Source organism: Phyllobates terribilis, unplaced genomic scaffold (assembly GCF_046119375.1).
Source record: "Phyllobates terribilis strain yellow unplaced genomic scaffold, ASM4611937v1 Scaffold_1__5_contigs__length_1240528914, whole genome shotgun sequence".
NCBI classification, from domain to species: Eukaryota; Metazoa; Chordata; class Amphibia; order Anura; family Dendrobatidae; genus Phyllobates; species Phyllobates terribilis.
Window position 1 is genome coordinate 506,004,336 of NW_027362761.1, and position 23,980 is coordinate 506,028,315.

Sequence of the window (23,980 nt, forward strand, 5' to 3'; positions counted from 1 at the left end):
TTTCCTACATTTCTTTTTCTTCCCAGGACTGATCCACTTTATTTGATAAAACATATGACATTTTCATGGACTGTGACCATCTCTGATTCACTGGAGCCTTAGTCCCAAGTTGACCTAAGTAGAACTATACATACAAGATGACCGCAAGGCAAAGGACAACACTTTTAAAGAAGTTATTTACACTACTTGGAGACACAAGGGTCAGTGGGTGCTCTCGTCTGGCTGCCTTTAGAAAAACCGCATGGGCGAGGGCTCATCCCACTGAACGCCCTTTGACAAAGTCACTGGTAGTGTGTCGGAAGGGAGATATGTTTCCATGTGAAACATGGAAGTTTCTCCTGCACATTAGGTGCAGAGAGGGTTAATGGCCCAAGTTTACAAGGGCATGTTTTTAGTGGATGGTGAAGTGCAGGGCAGGACGCCATCCACCATATCTCCAATCCAGGGAGTGGTCTGGGCTTTAAATAGCCAGCCTTTACACTCAGGTGTTGTTCAGTGTCTGGAGAAACCTGCTCCAGAGAGGAGCTTGCATGTGCTGTGCTGAACCGTGTGTGCCTAATCCTGAGTGTCCGGATTCCGGACGATTTACGGACTGTGTTACATGTTTGTATTTTGTTTTGCCGTTATTCTAAATGGACCGTGTTTACTTTATGGACTCCAGGGTGATTTATGACATTTAATAAATCAACCCGAAATTTAAAGAGATGTTGTACCTTGTCTACCTCCGCACTCAGCCGATCTTGTCGCTTTACTACAAGTGGTATTAGAAATGAGGGCAAAGCTCCCAGTGAACACGTGTAACTGTTACAAGAGGTGCTGCATGTCCTGGGTGAAGTTGGCCATAAGCTAGCAAGTGACGCCGGACAAAATGGAGTACCTGCTTAAGCATCTGTTGCAGGCGCAGCAAATGCAGCATCAGCAGAAGCTACAGCAATAGCAGGCGCAGTACCAGCAGCAGCACCTGCAGAGCCAGCAGAACATGCAGCAGCAACGAGAGCAGCAGCAGGAGACAAACAAACTCCTGATGCAGCAGATCCAACAGCAGCAAAGACAGATGAAACTCCTAGCATGGGGAGATCCGTGGCAGGACAACCGCCCTACCCGAAATCCAGGTGATGACTCACACATCAGGAAAACAGTAAGAAGAGCATTACAAAAGATGACCCCAGGGGATGACCTTGAGGCATTCCTGACTGTGTTTGAAAGGGTGGCGGAGCAGGAGAGATTACCTCTGGAGCAGTGGACGAAGGTTCTGGCGCCATATTTAACAAGGGAGCCACAGCAGGCCTATTATGACCTGGCTTTGCAAGACGCAAAAGAGTATGCAAGTTAAAAACTGAAATTTTGGCACGCTTGGAGGTAACAATGTCTGCCAGGGCACAGCGCATTCACCACTGGGCTTAGCACCGTGAGAAACCCCCTCGCTCCCAAATGTTTGGCTTACTGCACCTGGTCCAAAAATGGTTGCAGCTTGAGTCCTCTACACCTGCGCAGATGGTAGAGCGAGTGGTTGTGGACTGGTTCGTACATTCTCTACCAAGGCCAATACAGGCTTGGGTTGCCCAGGGTGATCCCCAGGACGCTGATGAAATGGTGGGTCCGGTTGAGAAGTATCAGGGGGCCGAGGGTTCCTTGGGAAGGCAGCCCACTCCATACTGTGGAACTCACCAGGGGAGGAGGCCCAAAAAGGGGTGGGACGTCCAAGGTCCAAAGAGACTTGGGAGGTGATGCCCAAGGTCACTGCGGGAGAGATTATTTGTTGGATGTGTCACGGCCCAGGCCATTTAGCTGCCCGATGCCCCCTGGCCTCTGAAGAACTGGACTGTAGCTTGGGACGACGCTGTTCCTACTATGCCTACCCCACCTGCAGTGGACTATCAGCCCGGTGAGGGATCACAGTCGTGTCCCGTGACCATTAATGGGGTACGGGTGGCAGAACTCCTGGACGCAGGGAGCTTGGTGACTCTCATAAGGGCCACGCTCCCACACCATTTGATCCCCGGGAATTGGGTGTGCGGTGCATTCACTTGGATGCCAAGGATTACCCTATTGCCAGAGTGACTATACAGACTGACTGTGGAGCTGAGTCCCATGAGGTTGGGGTGGTCAAGGATCTGCTTCACCAGGTGATAATCGGGTAGGACTTCAGACTGTTCTGGGACTTGTGGCAGAAAGCGGGGATGCCAAGTGTCTCGACCGGAAGCCGGTTACACAATGATGCATCACTGTCGCAGTCAGAGACAGATAAGTTCCCCCTGTGTCCTTGCAGGTGACGAAGACGAGATGGTGACCCCAGAGGCTGAGGTTCCAGATTTGGGGGTGTCTGGGGGGGAACTTTCGTACTGCACAGATGCGGGATCTTACTTTGAAGTATACCTTTGACAATGTATCCATAATCAATGGGTTGCTCAAGAGCAGCGGACTGACACTAGGTTCCCATATTTCTCACTCAATGGGAAACTTCTTTATCGGGTCACTAACCCAAAAGGGGAAGTGATTGAACAGTTGGTGGTGCGTGGACCCTTTAGACGTGGAGTGTTGGACCTGGCCCATTCTCACACCCTTGGGTGGGAATCTAGGGGTAGACAAGACTCGGGAGTGGGTCCTATAGAGCTTCTACTGGCCTTGATGTCACCGTGAAATTGTGAGCTACTGTATGTCCTGTCCCACCTGTCAGCTAACGGCTCCCGTATCCCATTTTTGGAGCCCCATAGTACCGTTTTCTATCATAGCGGTCCCATTTAATTGGATTGCCATGGACCTTGTCGGGCCCCTGGTGAAGTCTGCCCGGGGGCACCAATACATCCTCTTAGTATTGGACTATGCAACTCGTATCTGGAGGTGGTACCATTAAGAAATTCCTACACCAGAAGTATCGCCAGAGAGCTGGTGCATATTTTCTCCCGGATAGTTCTGCCAAATGAGATCCTGAAAGACCAGGGAACTCCTTTTGTGTCTAAGGTGATGAGGGAGTTGTGTAAGGCTCTCCAAATTACACGACTCTGGACGTCTGTATACCATCCGCAAACAGACGGACTGATAGATTCAACAAGACCTTAAAGTCGATGTTGAAGAAGGTCGTGGCTACTATCGTACCTGCTGTTCTCCGTTAGGGAAGTTCCCCAGAGCTCTACGGGGTTCTCGCCGTTTGACCCACTATACGGACAACACCCTCGGGGACTTCTGGACATAGCCAAGGAGACCTGGGAAACCGAGAACACCCCACCGGAGCATCATCGAGCACGTGGCCCAGAATCATGACCGGATAGAGAGGGTGATGCCAATCTTGAAAGAGAGCCTTCTACAGGCACAAAAAGCCCAAGCGAGGGTCTACAAATGGGCCGCAAGACTGAGACAATTCAGCCCGGGAGACCGGATGTTAGTGTTAGTACCCACAGTCGAGAGTAAGTTTCTGGCTAAATGGCAAGGGCCATATGAGGTGGTCGAGAAGCTGAGTGAAGTTAATTACAAAGTCCACCAGCCGGGTAGAAGAAAACCGTACCAGATCGAGCACATCAACTTGCTTAAGCCGTGGCGGGACAAGGAACTTGTGGAAGCTTTGTGTCTAGGGGCCATTCCTAAACCCAGGGTCGAGCGCGTCATAGTGGCAGAGACTCTATCACCAACCCCAAAAGCAACAGTGCCAAGAGCTCCTGCAGAGAAACTGAGACTTGTTCTCAGAATTGCCCGGATGTATGTAAGTTGTGGAGCATGAGATATTGACGGAACCGCATGTATGGGTGAACCAGAGACCGTATCAAATTCTCGAACCTGTCACGAGGTGATCTCCAAGAAGGTGAGGAGAATGTTGAGCCTGGGTGTTATCGAGGAGTCTAAGAGCGGCTGGTCCAGCCCTATTGTTCTTGTACCCAAGCCTGATGGAGAATGGCGCTTCTTTAACGATTACAGGAAGCTAAATGAAGTGTCCAAGTTTGATGCCTACCCGATGCCCCGGGTCGATGAACATAATGAGAGGCTGGGGCCTGCCAGGTACATCACTACCCTGGACCTGACCAAAGGGTATTGACAAATTCTCCTGTCCCCAGGTGCCAAGGAGAAAACAGCCTTCTCTACCCCCCGACGGGTGTTTTCAATACACCAGGATGCCATTCGGACTACAGGGAGCCCCAGCTACCTTCCAGAGGGCCATGGGCCGTATTCTAGGCTCACATAAGAAATGCGCTGCCGTTTACCTAGACAACCTCTTGATTTTCAGCCCAGATTGGGGAACCCATCTGCAGAAGGTCCAGGCAATACTGGATGCCTTGAGAAATGCCGGGTTTACCATAAACCCAAGGAAATGCGCTATAGGAAGGGAAGAGGTGAAATACTTGGGATACGTTGGAAGGGGCGAAATAAAACTGCAAATGAACAAGGTGGAGGCAATCCAGAATTGCCCGCAACCGTTCTCCAAGAAACAGGTACGGGCCTTTCTGGGAATCATTGGATATTATCGTCAATTTATCTGGAATGTTGCCACAATAGCGGCACCCCTAACCAACCTACTTAGAGGTACAAAGATGGCGATGGCCAAGTGGTCTTGATCACGTGGCGGAGATCGCGTTCCAAGAACTGAAGCGCGCTCTTGTGTAAACAGCCGGTCTTGATAGTGTCTGACTTCCAAAAAGAGTTTGTGCTCCAGACAGACGACTCAGACGTCGGCATAGGAGCGGTCTTATCCCAAAAGGTAAATGGGGAGGAACATCCCATTTTTTATCTGAGCAGAAAACTCTTGGCCTGCTTAAAGAACTAATCAATTGTGGAGAAGGAGTGCCTGGTCGTCAAGTGGGCGGTTGATACCCTTAGATACTACCTGTTAGGCCGTAAATTCAGACCATGCTCCCCTAAGATGGATGAGGGAAAGGATGGGGAAAAATGCCCGAGTGACTAGGTGGTTCCTGGCCCTCCAGGACTTTAGTTTTTCGGTGAAGCACAAGCCTGGGAAATTACATGCTAATGCAGATGCCCTGTCCAGACTTTCCTGTCTAACGAGTGATAGTGCCAAAACCCCCGGCTTTGGGCAGATGGGGGGGAATATGTGACAAAGTCACTGGTATTGTGTCGGAAGGGAGATATGTTTCACTGAGGCTGTTAGCCTCAGTGATGTGAAACATGGAAATTTCTCCTGCACATTAGGTGCAGAGAGGGTTAACGGCACAGGTTTACAAGGGCATGTTTTTAGTGGATGGCAAAGTGCAGAGCGGGATGCCATCCACCATATCTCCAATCCAGGGAGTGGTCTGGGCTTTAAATAGCCAGCCTTTACACTCAGGTGTTGTTCACTGTCTGGAAAACTGTTCCAAAGGGGAGCTCGCATGTGCTGTCCTGAACCGTGTGTGTTTAATCCTGAGTGGCTGGACCCCGGCCAATTTATGGACTGTGTTACATCTTTGTATTTTGTTTTTCCGTTATGCCAAATGGGCCGTGTTTACTTTATGGATTCCAGGGTGATTTATGACGTTTAATAAATCAACCCGAAATTTAAGGAGACGGTGTACCTTGTCTACCTACGCACACAGTCGAGCTTGACGCTTTACCACAGCCCGTACTATTTCCCCGTGAGCAGAATACTACACAGACAACACAGGGTGAGGGTAACATACTGCGGTAATACTTTATTGGATCACCAACAATCAATAACATTTAGTACAGTCCCAGCAAGTACTGTTACTATACTGGCATAGTGCTGCTGGAAACCAGTGGCCGAAGGAGACCGAGCAGGAACAACTAGCAGTTATAGATGTTCTTGGATAAAGCAAAGGAGTTGTAGGAAAACAATCCATAGATAAGTGAGAACAGTCTGGGTAAGACAGTCCAGGAGCTGTAGACTGGAACTAGGCTAACAGCCAAACATGCAGCTCCAGCAATTAGTGAGACATCCATGTGGCTTTAAGTAGGCCCAAACAGGAAACAAGATGGATTCCGCAGGTTCAGTATCTGCCATCTTAGTAAGGGGCAATTGCAGAACGCAACAGCAGCCTCCAGTGGTAAGGAGTGGGATTGCAGCACAATTATTAAGGTGAACAATAGCAGCCACTAGTGGTCAAACTGTAGAAGGACAACAGGAATTATGGTGCAAATGAGTCTCACCCTTGCGCTGGCTCGCCGGGGATTAGAACATCTGCGACTTCATGGCATCCAGGGCCAACTCCCCTAACCAGTAACACCCCACTTTTGGCGGACACACACAGACATGTGGTAGTGGCAAGCTTAGAAAGCTGACCGAGTACAGTGAGTTAAGTGGCCAGATGACCTGGTTGTCCCAACCTGGGTTCTCCAAACATCTTCATGGGTTCAGTGATGGACAGTTGAGCAGCTCTGTATTCCACCAGTTGGAGCCGTGGTCCCTTGATTGATGTCCTGTACAGTCTCAATGGAGAGGAAGACAGGCCCCTTTTATACCCACATTTCTCATTCAGGGCATTCTCCCACAGGATTGGGGAAAGGTGGAGTGAGGTAATCCCTCATTGTTCTATTGTTCAATTAACCTGCATATTTGTCCTTTTAAGTTGTGTAGGCTAGTAAACCACAGGGGCTGATACAATATGTAATCAGCAGGCATTCAACAAATTAACAAACTCCGATTGTTCAATTAACCTGCGTATTTGTCCTCCAAATTTGTAGACTAGTAAACTGCAGGAGCTGATACAATACAATACAATATCAGGCATTCCACAGATTAACATACAACCAGAGTCAACGTACAGGCTCATATGAGCAATGGCTCATGTTCCTTGACCTACTGAACAATTTGTCTGGCATGATTAAGAATACATGCTTTATCGTCACACACTAAAAAGTAAAAATGTGAAAAACTCTTTTTTACACATAGTCCTGCTAGATAAAAATAAATAATTCTACATTAGAGACATAAAGGTCGTTGTCCCTTGATCTAATAGCGGACATGTAGAGGCACTGGTGAATGCTGGATGGGACAGATGCCGATGAAACTCTCTAAGCCCCTCAGGTATCATGCATGCAAACTGGTAATCAGAAGATATAATTTGCACGATACCTGCTGGTTGTCAGACTCTTGCCTCTATATTTGTTCTGCCAGAATACAGCAGCATCTCCCCACGCTCTGTCAGATCGAGCTGCTGCACAAACCATTTACGTTGCGTCCCATAAGGTGCACACGGGACATACACAAAGAGGATGTTACGGCTTTATTGTCTATATGAAAAATCTATTGCGTAATGCAGTTGTAGCACTGTGCATGACATTTTAGAAAATCTCATGCACACGCTGCTGAGGATATCGTCAGCTTAAAATAACCGTCAATTTACCTTACCGTGGATCTTTGCCCTTTGCAATGTTTTTTGGAAATGCCCCGTGTGCATACACTGAAAAAAGCTATCCATTAATGACTTCATGTGACAATATTATTCTTAGTCACAACACAGAGTAAAGCCGTCATGAAGATGTATTATAAGGCAAAATTAAAAAGTGAGCCAATTACATAAATAAAATGCGGATGTGATTGGCTCTGTATTCATGTCTGTGGACAGTTCCAGAAATTGCCTACTATTGAATTTACTGTTCTGGTCCATAAAATGGTCCAAACTAGAGCATGTTGCAATTGTCTTTTTTTTTTACATGGATCATCGGCGCTTGTGAAAAGTCACTGTTGTGCACGGATCCATAGGTCTATTACACACATGCACAGCACACTGACCAAATATACTGCTGTCTGAACCCGGCCTTTCGGTCCTGAAGGTGGAAAGGTACTTTTATTTTTTTGGCCTCCTCTATATAGTAGGAATACCCTGACCACATGCTGTTTTTTTTTCATTGCACTGTACAGGATTATTGTAGAAGGTTTTATCAGGCACACATTCTTCTTCCATATGTAGTAGGATAGTCACATAGAGTCTCAACCCCAGACATTCGGCTTAATGAGAGTATCCTGCAAAATGATTTTCTTCTTTTTCATGGACACCAAGTTGTGGGTCATTGTGACATGGACTGAGATAAGAGTGACAAGTCTATTAATAAAAGAAAACCTTGTTCTAATGAATCCTCTGATGTACAGAGCATCTTTAGTAATGTCAAATTACATCATTCAGGGAGTTTTATTATGCAGTAATTCATAACCAGTTACTCATTGCTTCGAAAATTCAGATCTTCAGCTCATAAGCTTTTCCCATATTGAGAGTGGTAAAATGAGCAGTCACTTTTAGGCCTCATTCACACATCCGTGTTTAAAAATGTAGTGAAAAAATAGTACCAGTGTCATTAGTGTTTTGGATCAGTGTGTCATTAGTCTGTCCGTTTTTACCATCAGGGTACGGTCCGGGTGTCCGTTTTTACCATCAGGGTACGGTCCGGGTGTCCGTTTTTACCATCAGTGTGTAAGCAGTGTTTTTCATGGATCAATAAATAACTAGGCTTCTCCTATACTTTGCAATGTTAAATACGGACAGCACACAGATTTACAGTGATGCCATCCACTTGCTGTACATGTTTTTCATGGACCCATACACTTGTATTGGCCCTTGTCATCCGTGATACCGAAGAAAAACGGACATGTCGGCGTGAGTTTCTTACGGACACACAGTCCGTGAAAAAACAAAGGCATGTGAACAACCTCATAGACCATAATGGGTAAGTGTAGTATCCATGAAAAAATGAACTCAACGTCCATTTACACAGAACAATTATCGGGAATGAGTCTTCCTTGCAACGCTCATTTCATGATATTCGTGCCGTGTAAATAGGCTGCTGATCACCCAGCGACTGAGCTAATCGCTCTTTGGCGAATGAAATGATCTTTCGGTTTGCACAAAAGATCATTCTCGGCAGCCCATTGTTTTGTGTAAGCAGGTCCTGTGCTGCAGAGAGCAATGGCAGCCTATGCACACAGAACAGTCTGCTACACATTGTTCAGTGCACATCTCAAGCACTGCCTGCCTGTAAAAATAATTCAATCACATGACAGGTTTACCGGTCATAATCGTTTAACTGTGCATCACAAAATGAAGATGGACCTTAAAAGTGACACTTCCAGTTTCATTTTCCTTGGAGATTTAAGAAACCACAGGGTGAAAATACACATATTCTTATTATTATTATTTATTTATTTTCAGAGCTCCATTGATTCCGTAGTGGTTTACCTACAAAATACAGATATTAATTACAATCAACAAACTAACAATGGCAGACAGGAACAGAGGGGTGAGGGCCCTGCCCTTGCGGGCTTACAGGATAATGGGAAAGGAGACAGTAGGTTGGGGGGGTTGCGGCAGCTTCAGTGGTGGTGAGGTAGCAGCAGGTTTATTACATGCTGTAACTTTTCTGAAGAGATGGTTTTCCCAGTTTCATCTGAAAGTTCTGAATGTGGTGGATAACCGGACTTGTTGAGCCACAGAATTCCAGAGGTTGGGAGACACTCGGGAGAAGTCTTTGAGGTGATTGGGTGAGGAACATGCGAGTATGGAGGAGGGAAGAAGGTCTTGGGAGGACCAAAGATTACATGTGGGAAGATATCGAGCGATTAGCTTGCAGATATATGGAAGAGACAGATTATGGATGGCCTTGTAGGTTAATGTTAGTAGTTTGAACTGGATTTGTTGGGGAATTGGAAGCCAATCAAGGGATTTGCAGATGGCGGAAGAAGAGGAGTAGTGAGGGAAGAGGTGGAAAACTCAGTCTGTGCCTGCACAATTCAACATGAAGCCACCAGTGACAGCAATAGAAACATGTCCAATTTTCAAATAGCCGCATGAAAAAAAAAATTGCGCTCTACCAAGAAGTATGACGGTCCAACTACCCCACCTTTTTCAGGAACAGAAATCAATTCGTACCTGATGCATCTGGTGCTGCACAATATGGTCAACAAATTGAAGTTTTCACTGTTCAGTATAAATTCTTAGAAGCCCATTTGAGTCACTCCATTGTGTGCTTTTGTATCACCATTCAGATTTTACTGATAGTGCACTCTTCTTAATGGATGTTTAGGAATGTAATAAACCCGATTTAAGAATTGATTTGACCAGTGAGAGGCTGTAATACACCATACCCAGTTGTTTTTTTTTTTATTCAGATACATTTTTATTAAACATAACAAAACTTGCAACAGATATTACATGACAATACTCGTTTTACAATATTACAGTAAGTCCCCCCCCTTCCCTTACCACTCCCCCTCCCATGGAGACCTTTCTGTCTCTTTTTTTTTTTTTATTGTATCCCCCCCTTCTTTCCTTTCCTTTTCTTCCATACTTTACTCCTTTTCTTTATTCCCCTACTCCCTTTCCTTCTCTTCCCCTTTTCTTCTTTCCTTCTTCCCTCTCCACTCCGCCATGCAGTCTACCAAGGGTTTTACTCTACAGTAGCATATATAGGTGTACTCTAATTAATCCTATCCAACCATGGTTGCCATAATTTATGGAAGTATTCCTCTTGGTGTAAATACTTTTTTCAAGTTGAATTATATAGTTTGTTTGGGCAATGAATTCGCGTCTGGACGGGGGCTTCTCTCTAATCCAATATTTTGCAATCAATTTTCTGGTCATGTTGTCTGTTTTTATTTCCTCAACGTACCCTAATATAAAAGTCAGTGGGTCCCTAGGGACAATACACCTATACACCATTCCAATACGGTTCAACACTACGATCCAAAAGGAGGACAATCTAGGACAATGCCAAAGCATATGCAGTATGTCTGCCTGAGATTGCGAGCACTTTGGGCAGTCAGAGTTAGGCTGTGTGCCCACGATGCGTTTTTTAAGCGTTTCCGCAGCGGCAGAAACGCTTAAAAAACGCTTAGTAGAAGGTCTGCCATGTTCCCCAATGATAATCCGCATGTGCTGTGCACATGCTGCGGAAATTTCTGCTGCGGGTTATCACTGTGGAAAAAAACGCAGCACTACCAATTATTTTGCGGAAGCGCTGCATTTTCGCCGCCATTGACTTTCATTGGAACGCTTGGATTCCTCATCACTGCATCTGTACATGCGGAATCCAAACGTTTCAGTGTGTGGATGGTACCCAGGTGTGGAGGACAGGAGACTCGCCTCTGGACCCGGGTACCATAGAACCTGGAAAAAAAAGAATAAAATAAAAAATAAATATTATATTTACCTTTTGATGGCCCCCGGTCTCCTTGTCTTCACTTGCCGGCAGCTCGCAGTGGACTGAAGGACCTGCGCTGACGTCATGGTCATGTGACGGCAGGTCCTTCAGTGTAGTGTACCGCGATCTGCCGGCAAGGGAGAACGGAGCGAAGCAAGACTGCGGGGGCCATCAGAAGGTAAGTATAGATTTTTTTTTTTATTTTTTTACCATTCTTTCGGTCACACTATATAAATCCATGCTGTTTGCAGTTTTAAGTGTTCACACAATGAAACCGATCTACCTGACACTGCATCCTTTGTCTCTAAATGTAAACTACTTGTGTCCTGTAGGTGACGTATTTCCCCCATCGCTATATATTCTCAAGTATTCCCACATACCCCACTTCACTTTCCATTTTCATTTCTCACCTCCTTCAGATGGGTATACTTTTCTAAATGTGGATTGTTTTAATGCAAAAAATACTGACTTAAGCCCTCCTTACTTCATCTTTCAGACTCTCATGAACAAGCTCTTGGACACCCCCAATGACCCCTATGTCACGGTAATGGACGAGTACTGGCCTCCTTACATCGAGTTGATGCTCCGTTTTGGAATCACATTAAGGCACCCGGCTGATGCAAAGCGAATACGTCTCGAAGCTTTTCATCTATGAACTTTATTATTTTAAAGACATTATTTTAATAATACAACACGGCTTCATTTTATTCTTTTTACCATCAATATTTGGAAAATGATTTTAACAGAAATATTTTAATCTGTAGATGTGTTTATGACTTGTTTTATTCTAAAATAAATTCTATGCTTTTAAATTTGTAGATTTCTGTGCATGTAAAGCCTGCGCCTTAATTTGCAATAATTTTTCGGGTAAATTCTCCTGAGCGCCAACCTACCAAAAGCACTTTACAATGATTTCCCAATACTTCATGTCACCATGTAAATCAAGCTAAATACGACCACAGAATGATAACATGAAGCTCCTGCTGCAGGACCCCAATAGCAGCGACACTTACAAGACCCCAGTAAAAGCAGATGGACCCAAAATATAGTGACATTCACAAGACCCTTCTCAGTGACAGAAAGAGAACCTAGTTCGGTGCCAACTTTCCACAACATCCTCCTCAAAGTGACAGAGTTGTCCTGTTGCCAAACTAACTGCATGATGTTCAAAGCAATTTCTGCAAAATGATTTGACATTTCATCAGGAGATGTAGTTTGTTCTTCACACATGCCAGGAAATCTCTTCACCAGTGCCAGTTCCAGAAGAGGTGCCATGTGTTCACCACCCCCGTGCTATAGCCTGAGCTCAAATACGCGGGCAAAATATTCAATGTGAGTAAAAATAATGGCACTGGGTATTAGAGCTTATATCACAGGTATACCTGAAGCCGGTGCAGCAGCTGGAATGCTATATACAAGCTTTAGTAGAGTTGCACCTGTTATATGCCCGTCTTGGCCAAGTGAGCATTTCTACATTTGATTACTCATTCCCTTTAATCAGACACTACGGAGTGCTGTTTTTTTTTAAATAAAATACCATCTGTGAAGGAGTAAAGGACCCTATACACATTAGATGGCCGTCGGCTGAACGATTGCTCGGCCAGCAGCTTTCTCCCAACTCCCCTTTACACAGGAACGTTCGGTTCGGCCAAGTGCTCCTGTGTTCTGTATAAGAGAGCAGCTGGCAGACTCGTCTGGCCACAGATTATTTCTGCCCCAAACAAAAGGATGGGCCGCAGAAATTCAGCTAGCTGGATCTTTTTCCCCAGTATTATCGGTCGGGGAAGAGTTGGGAGGACCCTGTACACATTAGACTGTCAGCTGGACTACTTTAGTCTTTGTATCGGGGTCTTAACCCCTTCCCGACATGGTGATATTCCTGTTTGTTTTTTTTCTGTTTTTTCTTCTAAGAGCCATAACTTTTTATATTTTTCTGTCGATATAGCAGCAAATGGGCTTGTTTTTTGTGGGACAAAGTTGTATTGGAAAATGGGGAGAAAATACCGTGTTGTGAAACTGCGAAAAAAAGCACAATTCCACAAATAGTTTTTTGGGTTTTGTTTTTACAGCATTCATTATACGATAAAAATGATCTGGCAGTATAATATTCCAGGATAGTACGGTTACGGCGATACCAAACATAAATATATTTTTTTATTTATTTAAGAGGTGGAAAAAAAATGTAAAAAAAAACTCGTAGTGTTTTCATTTTTTGGTCGATTAGGCTGTGTGAGGGCTTGTTTTTTGCACACTGAGCTGTCATTTTTATTGATATCATTTCAGAGTAGATACGATGTTTTAACCATTTTTTATTGCATTTTTTACAATTTTGCTGCAGCCCAAAAAAAACCAAATTATACCATTTTTTTTATTTTTGTTCTCATTAGACTTTTTACCAATCGGTTTCATTAACTTCATATTTTGATAGATTATATATTTAAAAAGAAAAACATTTTTTTTTTACTTTTTAGTCTCCTTGTGGGACTTGAACCTGCAATTAGCCAATCGCTTATACTATATACTGCAATACCACAGCAAAAATTACAGTCTTTACCATACACCTTGACATCTGGGGACAACCCAACGGCGAGTGTTTCGCAGGGGGGCTGGTAGATGGTTTGAACAGCACGCCGCCCAGGGCTGCACTTTGGAAGTGCCACTGTCAAAGATTGACAGCAGCATTTAACCGCCGTAGGCTCCGCTCCATTCACTGCTGTTAGCGGCAGATGAGGGCTGAATAACACAGCCATCATCTGCTGGGAAAGATGCAGGCTCAGTTTCTGAGCTTGCATCAATTAAAGGGGCATGACATACCAATACGTCATATTTCAGGAAGGGGTTAATAGTGACATCTAAGAAATATCTGTTCTAGAACATCAAACGAGACATTCTCCTGGGCAGAAGGAGCTAGTACATCCACCAAACAGTAGATCAATTTTGAGCTTTCCTTTAGGAGAAAAGTCCTGCAAGCTAGAATTCCTCTGTAAACAGTAGGTGGCATAGATTGTGTGGTCTTAGAAACCATTCTGGAAAAAGTTCTGACAAAAAGAAAGGATTTCCTGAAGATAAGCCAAAAAATGATCTTACTTTCTTAGATCTCGTCCTCAACCCCGGCATGAGTATAAGGGAAAGGGAAGATCGGAAGATGGAGCTATCCCAAATCCATCCTTCATCCTTCCTTCCACGACAGAAAGAAGAAGAAATCATAAACAAGATACAATCCTTTCGAAACAAAAAAAAGTGTACACTAGGGTAATCCATGAAGATTCTAGGCCTAATCATTTCTTGTATTCAGAGTGTCTAGTGGAGTCAGTTTAACACCAAAATTCTGGAGCAGTTAATCCTTTCCTCCTGTGAGAAGGATCCAAAAGTTAGACACAAAATTTCCTATGACAGCCATGGTGAAATATCTAGATTGTTGGATTTTTCTACTCCAGGTCTGAAGAAAGGAAGGCTATGGAATCTACCTCCATACATCACAGTCAATACAGTTGCCAGGCTGAAACGTTGGTTCGCACTAGTCGAAGGACAATACTTTCAAGTATCATGATACAGCAGATGTCCTCAAACTACAGGGGATTGAGGACACTATGGCAAACACTGCAAAGATGTCACATTTGTCTTAAGAATCTGCATGTAAGAATTCTATCAGACAATGCTACAGCAATATCATTTCTTCGCCACCAAGGGGGATCAAGACATTGCTATTTTTAATCTCTGGCCATGGAGATATTTTGTTGGGCAGAAAAAGACAGTCTTTACTTTTTCAGCTATGCATCTGAAAGGTTCAGAAAATCGCCCTGTTGATTTCCACAGCCGAAAGACATTAGATCCAGCAGAATGGTCTTTAAAACCAGAAGTATTCTACCAGTTCAATCAGTGTTGGGGCCTTAGATCACCCTCTTTGGTTCCATGAAAAATGGCTTATTGATGTAAATTCTTCTAGGTGATCCGCCCCTAAAGTTTCTTATCTGGCATTGCTCCTGGTGTGCTGTCAGATCAGAGATCCTAGAAAGGAGGATTTAGTCCTAAAAGTAATTGTGTTTCCAGGAGTCTATCATGATGGCACCCTTACATTCCCTCCCCATGATTTTTTTCTGCTGTGTGAAACCAAAATATGTAAAAAATTTCAATAAATGTGTTGCATTCATCTTTGTGTGGTACTTGAAAAGCAAGTGGAGTGTTTTGGTGGGAGGGACAGTTTAGCGTCTCTTATGTTGCTGTCCCTACTGAAGCTGAGAAAGATAACCTCCCGATGTGCTGTCATGATGGAAATTCAGTTAGGCTGTGTGCCCACGATGCGTTTTTAATGCGTTTCCGCAGCGTTTTTGAAGCTGCGGAAATGCATTAAAAACGCATGGTAGAAGGGCAGCAATGTTCCCCAATGATAATCCGCATGTGCTGTGCACACGCTGCGGAAATTTCCGCTGCGGATTATCACTGCGGAAAAATCCGCAGCACTACCAATTATTTTGCGGAAGCGCTGCATTTTCGCTGCCATTGACTTGCATTAGAACGCACCAATTCCGCAAGACTGCATCTGTACTTGCGTAATTGGCGCGTTCTAATGTGCGGATGGTATCCGGGTGTGGAGGACAGGAGACTCTCCTCCACACCCAGGTACCATAGAAACTGTAAAAACAAGAATAAAATAAAGATTATATTCACCTTCCGACGGCCCCCGGTCTCCTTCCCTGTGCTTGCGGGCAGGACTGAAGGACCTGCGGTGACGTCACAGTCATGTGACGGCAGGTCTTTCAGTGCAGTGTCCCGCGATCAGCTGGCAGCCAGGAAGGAGCGCAGCAACACACGCCGGGCCATCGAAAGGTAAGTATAGGTTTATTTTTTTATTTTTAACCACTCTCTCGGGTCACACTATATAAATGCATGCCAGTTGCATGGATTTCTATAGTGTGACCTAGTTGTCAAGCACTTTCCAAGTGATGCTAAAATCACTTGGAAAGCGCTTGTCAATCCACATGCGGAAACACATGTGAATCCGCATGTATTTCGCAGGAAAAACGCATGTACAATCCGCATGCGTTTTTTCTGCCAGGGAGATGCAGAAATGCTGCCGAAATTTTCTGCTTCATTTCTGCATCGTGGGCACATAGCCTTACTGGTAGGCCAAATTCCTCCTTTTGATTGTACAGGGCCTATTTTGGAGCAGATTCTATCAGGAGCCGCTTTAAAGTTGTGACATGTACTTTCTTTTTTTCAACCAGGCATGTATCAAAACCTGACAATGTGAACTGAGGTCTAAGATGGCAGACATACAAGAAACAGAGGCATGTTCACACTAGCAAAAAAGAAGCAAGACAAAAATATATCTCATACCCTACCATAATTATATATAAATGTAAAGCAAAATTGCATAATAAATATAGGGTACTTAGTGAACTATTTTTGATCAAAAAAAGTATACAAGCCGTCCCACCAGCGGCAAGGTGACCCTAAATTGGGACGGTACCTATACTGCCTATATTAAAAACCTTACTGTATATCAATGTTGAAGTATTGCATATAAAAGGGTAGACAAATAGGACCGGGTCCCAACTCCAGACCACCTAGGCCCGTGGTAAGCTACATATATACCAATCAGCTCAACAAAGGGCATGCCACACCCTTAAATTGCACAGAATGCAAACAAGTCAAAAAACCAGACAATGTGAACTGAGGTCTAAGATGGCAGACATACAAGAAACAGAGGCATGTTCACACTAGCAAAAGAGAAGCAAGACAAAAATATATCTCATACCCTACCATAATTATATATAAATGTAAAGCAAAATTGCATAATAAATATAGGGTACTTAGTGAACTATTTTTGATCAAAAAAAGTATACAAGCCGTCCCACCAGCGGCAAGGTGACCCTAAATTGGGACGGTACCTATACTGCCTATATTAAAAACCTTACTGTATATCAAAGTTGAAGTATTGCATATAAAAGGGTAGACAAATAGGACCGGGTCCCAACTCCAGACCACCTAGGCCCGTGGTAAGCTACATATATACCAATCAGCTCAACAAAGGGCATGCCACACCCTTAAATTGCACAGAATGCAAACAAGTCAAAAAACCAGACAATGTGAACTGAGGTCTAAGATGGCAGACATACAAGAAACAGAGGCATGTTCACACTAGCAAAAAAGAAGCAAGACAAAAATATATCTCATACCCTACCATAATTATATATAAATGTAAAGCAAAATTGCATAATAAATATAGGGTACTTAGTGAACTATTTTTGATCAAAAAAAGTATACAAGCCGTCCCACCAGCGGCAAGGTGACCCTAAATTGGGACGGTACCTATACTGCCTATATTAAAAACCTTACTGTATATCAAAGTTGAAGTATTGCATATAAAAGGGTAGACAAATAGGACCGGGTCCCAACTCCAGACCACCTAGGCCCGTGGTAAGCTACATATATACCAATCAGCTCAACAAAGGGCATGCCACACCCTGTATCAAAACCTGAAGCAGGTAAAAAACACTCAAAATACTGAACTTATGACAAGCAAAGTGGTTTTACAATAGAAATAAGAGTATTTAAAGTAATGTTGTAGACGTTTTTTGAAGTGGACCTGTCCCAAAAAAAATTCTCAAAAATCTTCTTGTGCACAGAGATTTAGAAGCTTAATTTCCATTAACCAAAGATTCTCCTTTCAACACATATGCAGACACCATACCTGACAAATTTTGGAAGTGGTCACATGAAGGATTTTTTCCATAACCATATCCCCTTTTTAGACTCATCGCTCTTTTTTCAGTCCCCTGAATATGCATCTGGATGCCGAGCTCTGTCTGAAGGCGAAGTATCCTGGTGTAAAGCAGAAGAATATTTTTGAAAGCACTGCTTCCGAGGAGGTTTCGGAAAGCCTTGGTGGCCCCAGGAGGACTCCTTTTATCACCTCGGTCCTCCCTGGCCTTTCACTGGAGTTGGCAAGTTTGTGATATATTGTGTTATGCCAAAAGCAGAGTCCGAGGAGGTGGTAAATGATAGATTCTCTCCTTGGAGTTATTTGTGGCCGATATGGGATGAGAACGGTTAGACATTATTTTGGAAAAGGTTATTATTCACAGGAACAATATAAATGACGGGAGTTATAAAACTAATCTATGGCGTTTATGAGGTTGCGATAACAGTGAGCCATTATATGGAATGTTGCTATTATCTATCACTACTACTTATCATCACATCTGTCCCATGAATAGTCCACCCGGCCAGACATTCATTTATCCTGATTTCTAGGATATTATAACTTTATTTGCATGGAACAATTCTTCCAGTGGGACTTTCAAAGACTCCACAATTATGATATAAGGAAACCATTAAAAACCATAAAATAAATCAAATGTGAACATAAACGGTAAAGAGAATGGAAAGATAAGTATAAAATACCTGACTGGACTCGATGTATTAATCACAAGCATGGGTAAATAGATAAGTCTTGAGCTTATTTTGAAAGATTTCCAGAGAAGGGGGCCTCCTTCACTATCAAAGACGGATATTTCTATAAGGTAACAAAGAATCTTGGCCTCAGAGGATGTCAGGGAGATTCTGGGAGCCGCTTTTGTGTACAGCAATGTTAGCAAGTAAAATCACTTTCGAGCAGCAGCAGCTTCTTGTCGTAAACCGGGCTTGGCTACATTGTGCATGAATATCAACAAGACATAATGCACTTTATATGAGAGAAATACCTGCCTAGGAAATGGCGCCATCTGCAACATGTTGTACCAGGCACTTGTAAAGTGAACACGTAAGCAAAAAATTATTTTACGTCTCACAAATAAATAAGTCTGGTATCCTAAATTGATGGTCAAGGAAAAAACATTGTTTACCTAATTGAGTTACTAAAGTCATATTGTCTGAAAGGTGCCCCAATCTTCGGTTACGAGGGTCCCGGCAGGTCCTCTTTTGGTTTGTGTCCCCTGTTTTGGCACTTAACCAATACTGTGTCTAAAGCTGGTTGGTTGACAGCTCATTTCAATTGATAAGTCAGGCCCCTCACTAAACTTCAGCTGTAATAGAGAAGGTGGATGGCTGATTGCTCATTTCAATGGCTGACGGTACCGTTTTCTTTATGTATACATCTGTAGCACCCTGAGGATTCGGCTGCTACAGGGGTATTGCACCTCAACCCAGAGGTGTGATATTCCACTCCCGGGTAAGGATGGAGTGTGGAACTGAGCTCGGTAGGCTGCATGCACTACACACATCCCATTTCCGAGGAACAGGCCGACGGTACTCCCACTTAGAAATGTGCAGGTACGACCGAGTCTGTTCCTGGCTGGAGTGGGAGGGGGGTGGTACATCCCAAGTAGTGTAGGGGCAGATAGGGGGAGCAGCCTGGGTAAAGATAGGAGCTCATTGGGTGCTGGTCACCTGAGCTCACACATAGAGGGTGTATATAAGGTGGGCACCATCAGAGAACAGGGTCAGTCTGTCAGAGTAAGAAGCAGAAGTCCAGATGAGCCTGCAGAGAGAGAGTGGAGCAAAGAAGGAAAGACCCAGAGAGGGGACAAAGAGAGGACTCTGAGAACCCAAATTCAATCCCCGGGTGAAGAGTCGGCAATAGGGTACCGGATCCCAAACTGGTGGGGGCAAAAGCACACCCTAGCCAGAGACCGGAGGCCGTGGGCAGGATCTGCCACGGCCACCCACCACATCCACCACGAAGGCATACCACGTGGAGGGTCAGGGAACCCAAGGCCAAGGGTCACCCAACAGAAGGCCCGAGGGAGCTGGACCTGGGTGGATCAATAGTGGGGACGGCCAGAGAAAGGACAGAAGGAGAGCTCAGGGTCACGCTCCGGACTCGCTTGGGGGTTGGCTGGATCCAGGACCTGGTGGATGCAGCACGGCTCGGGAGGTCACTTGAAGCTGGAGTGACCGGAACATCAGCAGTGAGTAAATACCCTAAACTGCATAACCCGACTCTGTCTTCCTTTAACATCTATGCTGCACCACCACAACCCCCATCCTCTGCACCTGACCCCCTGAGGCTATACCCCACCCGTTGGGGGTTATACCACCAAAAGCTGCACCTACACCATCAGCCTCAGCGGACCCTGCTGCAGCGGCGGCCATAGTGACCGCAATACAACGGGTGGCGTAGTCGACAATAAAGAACTTTATAACATCTGTAGGACTGCCACATACAACTGAGTTTGACACCCTGGGCACGGACCGGGTCACAGCCACTCGGAAGACTACAACTCCCATCTGATCCGGCTCCGGATATTCCCCCTAAAGAATATGGCCCAGGGGGCGCGTCAACTTTGGCGTAGTCGGCAGGATAACGTGCCCGCAACACCCGGGTACTGCGTGCCTGAAGAAAAGTGCAAGTTTACCTCAAAAAGAAGTCTCCTGCCGGTTCCGGAGGGTCCCCGCCATCGGACCCCATCACCAGTCAATTCCAGCCGGTTGTCCGCCATTAACAGCTTTTTCCCGCCATCTGCAGAGTTTCCCGCCACTGGGAAGCGATTCCCGCCATTTCCAAAGGTTTCCCGCCTTGTCAGAGCGGACGCCATTATGGGCGTGCCAGAGGGTGGCGAGAGGCCGCCTCCCATCGTGGGCGAGGACCGAAAATGGCGCCAAAAGTGGAAACCGCCCCCACCAACAGAGACTGTGATGCTAGAGGTGTCTGTCAGCGTGAAAGAACAGCCCCTGGAGCTGACAGTCACCAAGGGGCCCCGGGACCGCCCTCGAAGGGGGAGGAGACGAAAGGAGAGAGCAAAGATGGGTGCCGCCTGGAGCAGTCTGGAGCGAGCGCACCCGGAGGCAAGAAGCCGGGAGAAGAAGATCGGAGGAGCTTACCCGGAGATGGCGAGAAAGCAGAGCAGCACCGGCCCGTTGGCCAGGAGCCTGCTAGAAACAGAAGAGGGAGAGCAGAGCAGCACCGGCCCGCTGGCCAGGAGCCTGCTGGAGACAACGGAAGGAGAGCAGAGCAGCACCGACCCGTTGGTCAGGAGCCTGCTGGAAACAACGACCCCACTAGGCCTAGTGGAGGTCCTAGCACAACTCCCCCGAGACCGGGAGTGTGCGCAGACCGCTCTGGAGGGCCTCGCAAGGAGGATTGCCCGGGTGCAGCGAGAGACGTTGGCGGAGTGGAGCCGTGAGATGGCCCAGCAGACCGAGACCTGTCAGCGGAGCACGCCACCCAAGACGAGGAGACCGACCGCCTCTGAGGATGGCGCGGGAGGACTGAAGGCCGGAGACGGCGCCGAGAAGGGAGCCGAACGAAAGGAGGCAGGTAAAGGGGACGTCTATACCCCAAACCGGGAAACCGCGTACCTGCCCCAGCTCCCCGTCGCAGAGCCCGAAGTCTATCCTGCCGTGCCCGTCGCTGCAACGTCACCGCCGCAGACTAGGCCTCAAACGGGAGCCGCGACCCCTGTGACGTCACACGCCTCGACCCCGAGCGTGACCAAGCAGGAAGTACCACCAGCCTGGTCGCAAGGCCTAGTACCCCCGGGCGCCGCAATACCAACAGCGCCCCCTACCTCCGCGGAGCCCCCGGCCTGGTCGCAGGGCCAAGTAGCCCAGGGCGCCGCCGTCCTTACGGTGCCCTTCACCTTCCAGATACCCCAGGCCTGGCCGCAAGGCCCGGGCAACCCGGGCGCTAACACCACCGCGCCCATAAGACCAAGAGTGCCGCATCTGGGAGAGGACCTGTACGCCCAGCATACGTGCCCGGATGGGCAGCCATTTATATGGCCACCGGAGTTCCACCATCCCCGACTCCGGAGAGAGAGACCCCTGGATGAACCCCTGATCCCGGCTCCAAAGCCCGTAAAGAGGATCTCGCCCCCGCTAGCAGAAGCGCAGTTCGAGTGGGACCCCACCGGAGAAGATCTCATGGGGTTCACTCAAGAGACTCGGGCAGCTGCAGCGGAGCGTGCTAAGTGCTGCCGCCAACAGCTCGAGGACTTTGAGAGGGAGCGGAGAGAGAGGCGGGTCCGGGAACAGCAAGCTCAAATAAGGAGCGCGGAGCAGAAGAGCCGGGCCAGGAGAGACCCCCGTGCAGCGCATAGTCCCCGCACCACCGGGACTGTGATAAAGTTTAATATGCAGCATGGGTGGGGCTTCATCCGAGACCACCGCACCCTAGGCGACGTCTTCGTGACGAGGAGAGACGTTGAGTCCCACCTACCGGAGGGACACAGAGGTCGTGACCTTTACATCGGGGACGAGGTCACCTTCACCCGGCACAAGTGTGCCAAAGGACCCTACGCCCTCCATGTGCATCGCCTGACGGAGGAAGAGCTGCGGTGTGAGGAGGAAGAACAAGAGGACCCGGACGGGTCTGAAACTAGAGCCAAAGGTAACAATAAAGAAAGAGCAGGAGGACGCCGTCGTTAAGTACAGCGAAGCAGGAGCTGTATATAGTTGCCCGTCGGGGCACCATAAACTGAAACTGAAACTGTTGCTGTTGCTAAAAATAGTCCCCGTTGGGACCAGCAAGTGTGAACTGTTACCTGTTTAACCCCTAAATCCCACTGACCGAGGACTGAGAACGGTCATTCCTCCCCAATACCTGGCCGAGGACTGAGAGCGGCCACTTTCCTTGTATATAGTTGCGCGTCCTAAAGCGCCCCTACCGGTTTTATAGGAAAACCAGTTTTCTAGAGAGACTGTCGCACTTTACCCGGTCACACGTTGCACAGTGACCGGAGGAGGAGCCTGAGGCGACGAGAATGATTATATGAAAAGTTTTATATGATGTTTTATTATGTTTATGTTTATGAAAAAAAAATGTATGTTTGTGGATGTTATGTCTTACAGCCCGAGGACGTGCTGTGATTTACCAGGGGGGAATGTAGCACCCTGAGGATTCGGCTGCTACAGGGGTATTGCACCTCAACCCAGAGGTGTGATATTCCACTCCCGGGTAAGGATGGAGTGTGGAACTGAGCTCGGTAGGCTGCATGCACTACACACATCCCATTTCCGAGGAACAGGCCGACGGTACTCCCACTTAGAAATGTGCAGGTATGACCGAGTCTGTTCCTGGCTGGAGTGGGAGGGGGGTGGTACATCCCAAGTAGTGTAGGGGCAGATAGGGGGAGCAGCCTGGGTAAAGATAGGAGCTCATTGGGTGCTGGTCACCTGAGCTCACACATAGAGGGTGTATATAAGGTGGGCACCATCAGAGAACAGGGTCAGTCTGTCAGAGTAAGAAGCAGAAGTCCAGATGAGCCTGCAGAGAGAGAGTGGAGCAAAGAAGGAAAGACCCAGAGAGGGGACAAAGAGAGGACTCTGAGAACCCAAATTCAATCCCCGGGTGAAGAGTCGGCAATAGGGTACCGGATCCCAAACTGGTGGGGGCAAAAGCACACCCTAGCCAGAGACCGGAGGCCGTGGGCAGGATCTGCCACGGCCACCCACCACATCCACCACGAAGGCATACCACGTGGAGGGTCAGGGAACCCAAGGCCAAGGGTCACCCAACAGAAGGCCCGAGGGAGCTGGACCTGGGTGGATCAATAGTGGGGACGGCCAGAGAAAGGACAGAAGGAGAGCTCAGGGTCACGCTCCGGACTCGCTTGGGGGTTGGCTGGATCCAGGACCTGGTGGATGCAGCACGGCTCAGGAGGTCACTTGAAGCTGGAGTGACCGGAACATCAGCAGTGAGTAAATACCCTAAACTGCACAACCCGACTCTGTCTTCCTTTAACATCTATGCTGCACCACCACAACCCCCATCCTCTGCACCTGACCCCCTGAGGCTATACCCCACCCGTTGGGGGTTATACCACCAAAAGCTGCACCTACACCATCAGCCTCAGCGGACCCTGCTGCAGCGGCGGCCATAGTGACCGCAATACAACGGGTGGCGTAGTCGACAATAAAGAACTTTATAACATCTGTAGGACTGCCACATACAACTGAGTTTGAC

General features: G+C 46.7%; 1 protein-coding gene across 1 annotated transcript in view; it reads left to right on the forward strand.

The window, feature by feature from the left end:
• The window catches only part of CENPK (centromere protein K), a 57,772-nt gene extending 45,967 nt beyond the window's left edge, over window positions 1-11,805 (forward strand). The window contains exon 11 of the mRNA XM_073680239.1: window positions 11,570-11,805. Coding sequence (XP_073536340.1) covers window positions 11,570-11,728 — 159 coding nt within the window. The 3' untranslated portion in view covers window positions 11,729-11,805. The remainder of the gene's footprint in view (window positions 1-11,569) is intronic.
• The last annotated feature ends 12,175 nt before the right edge of the window (window positions 11,806-23,980 follow it).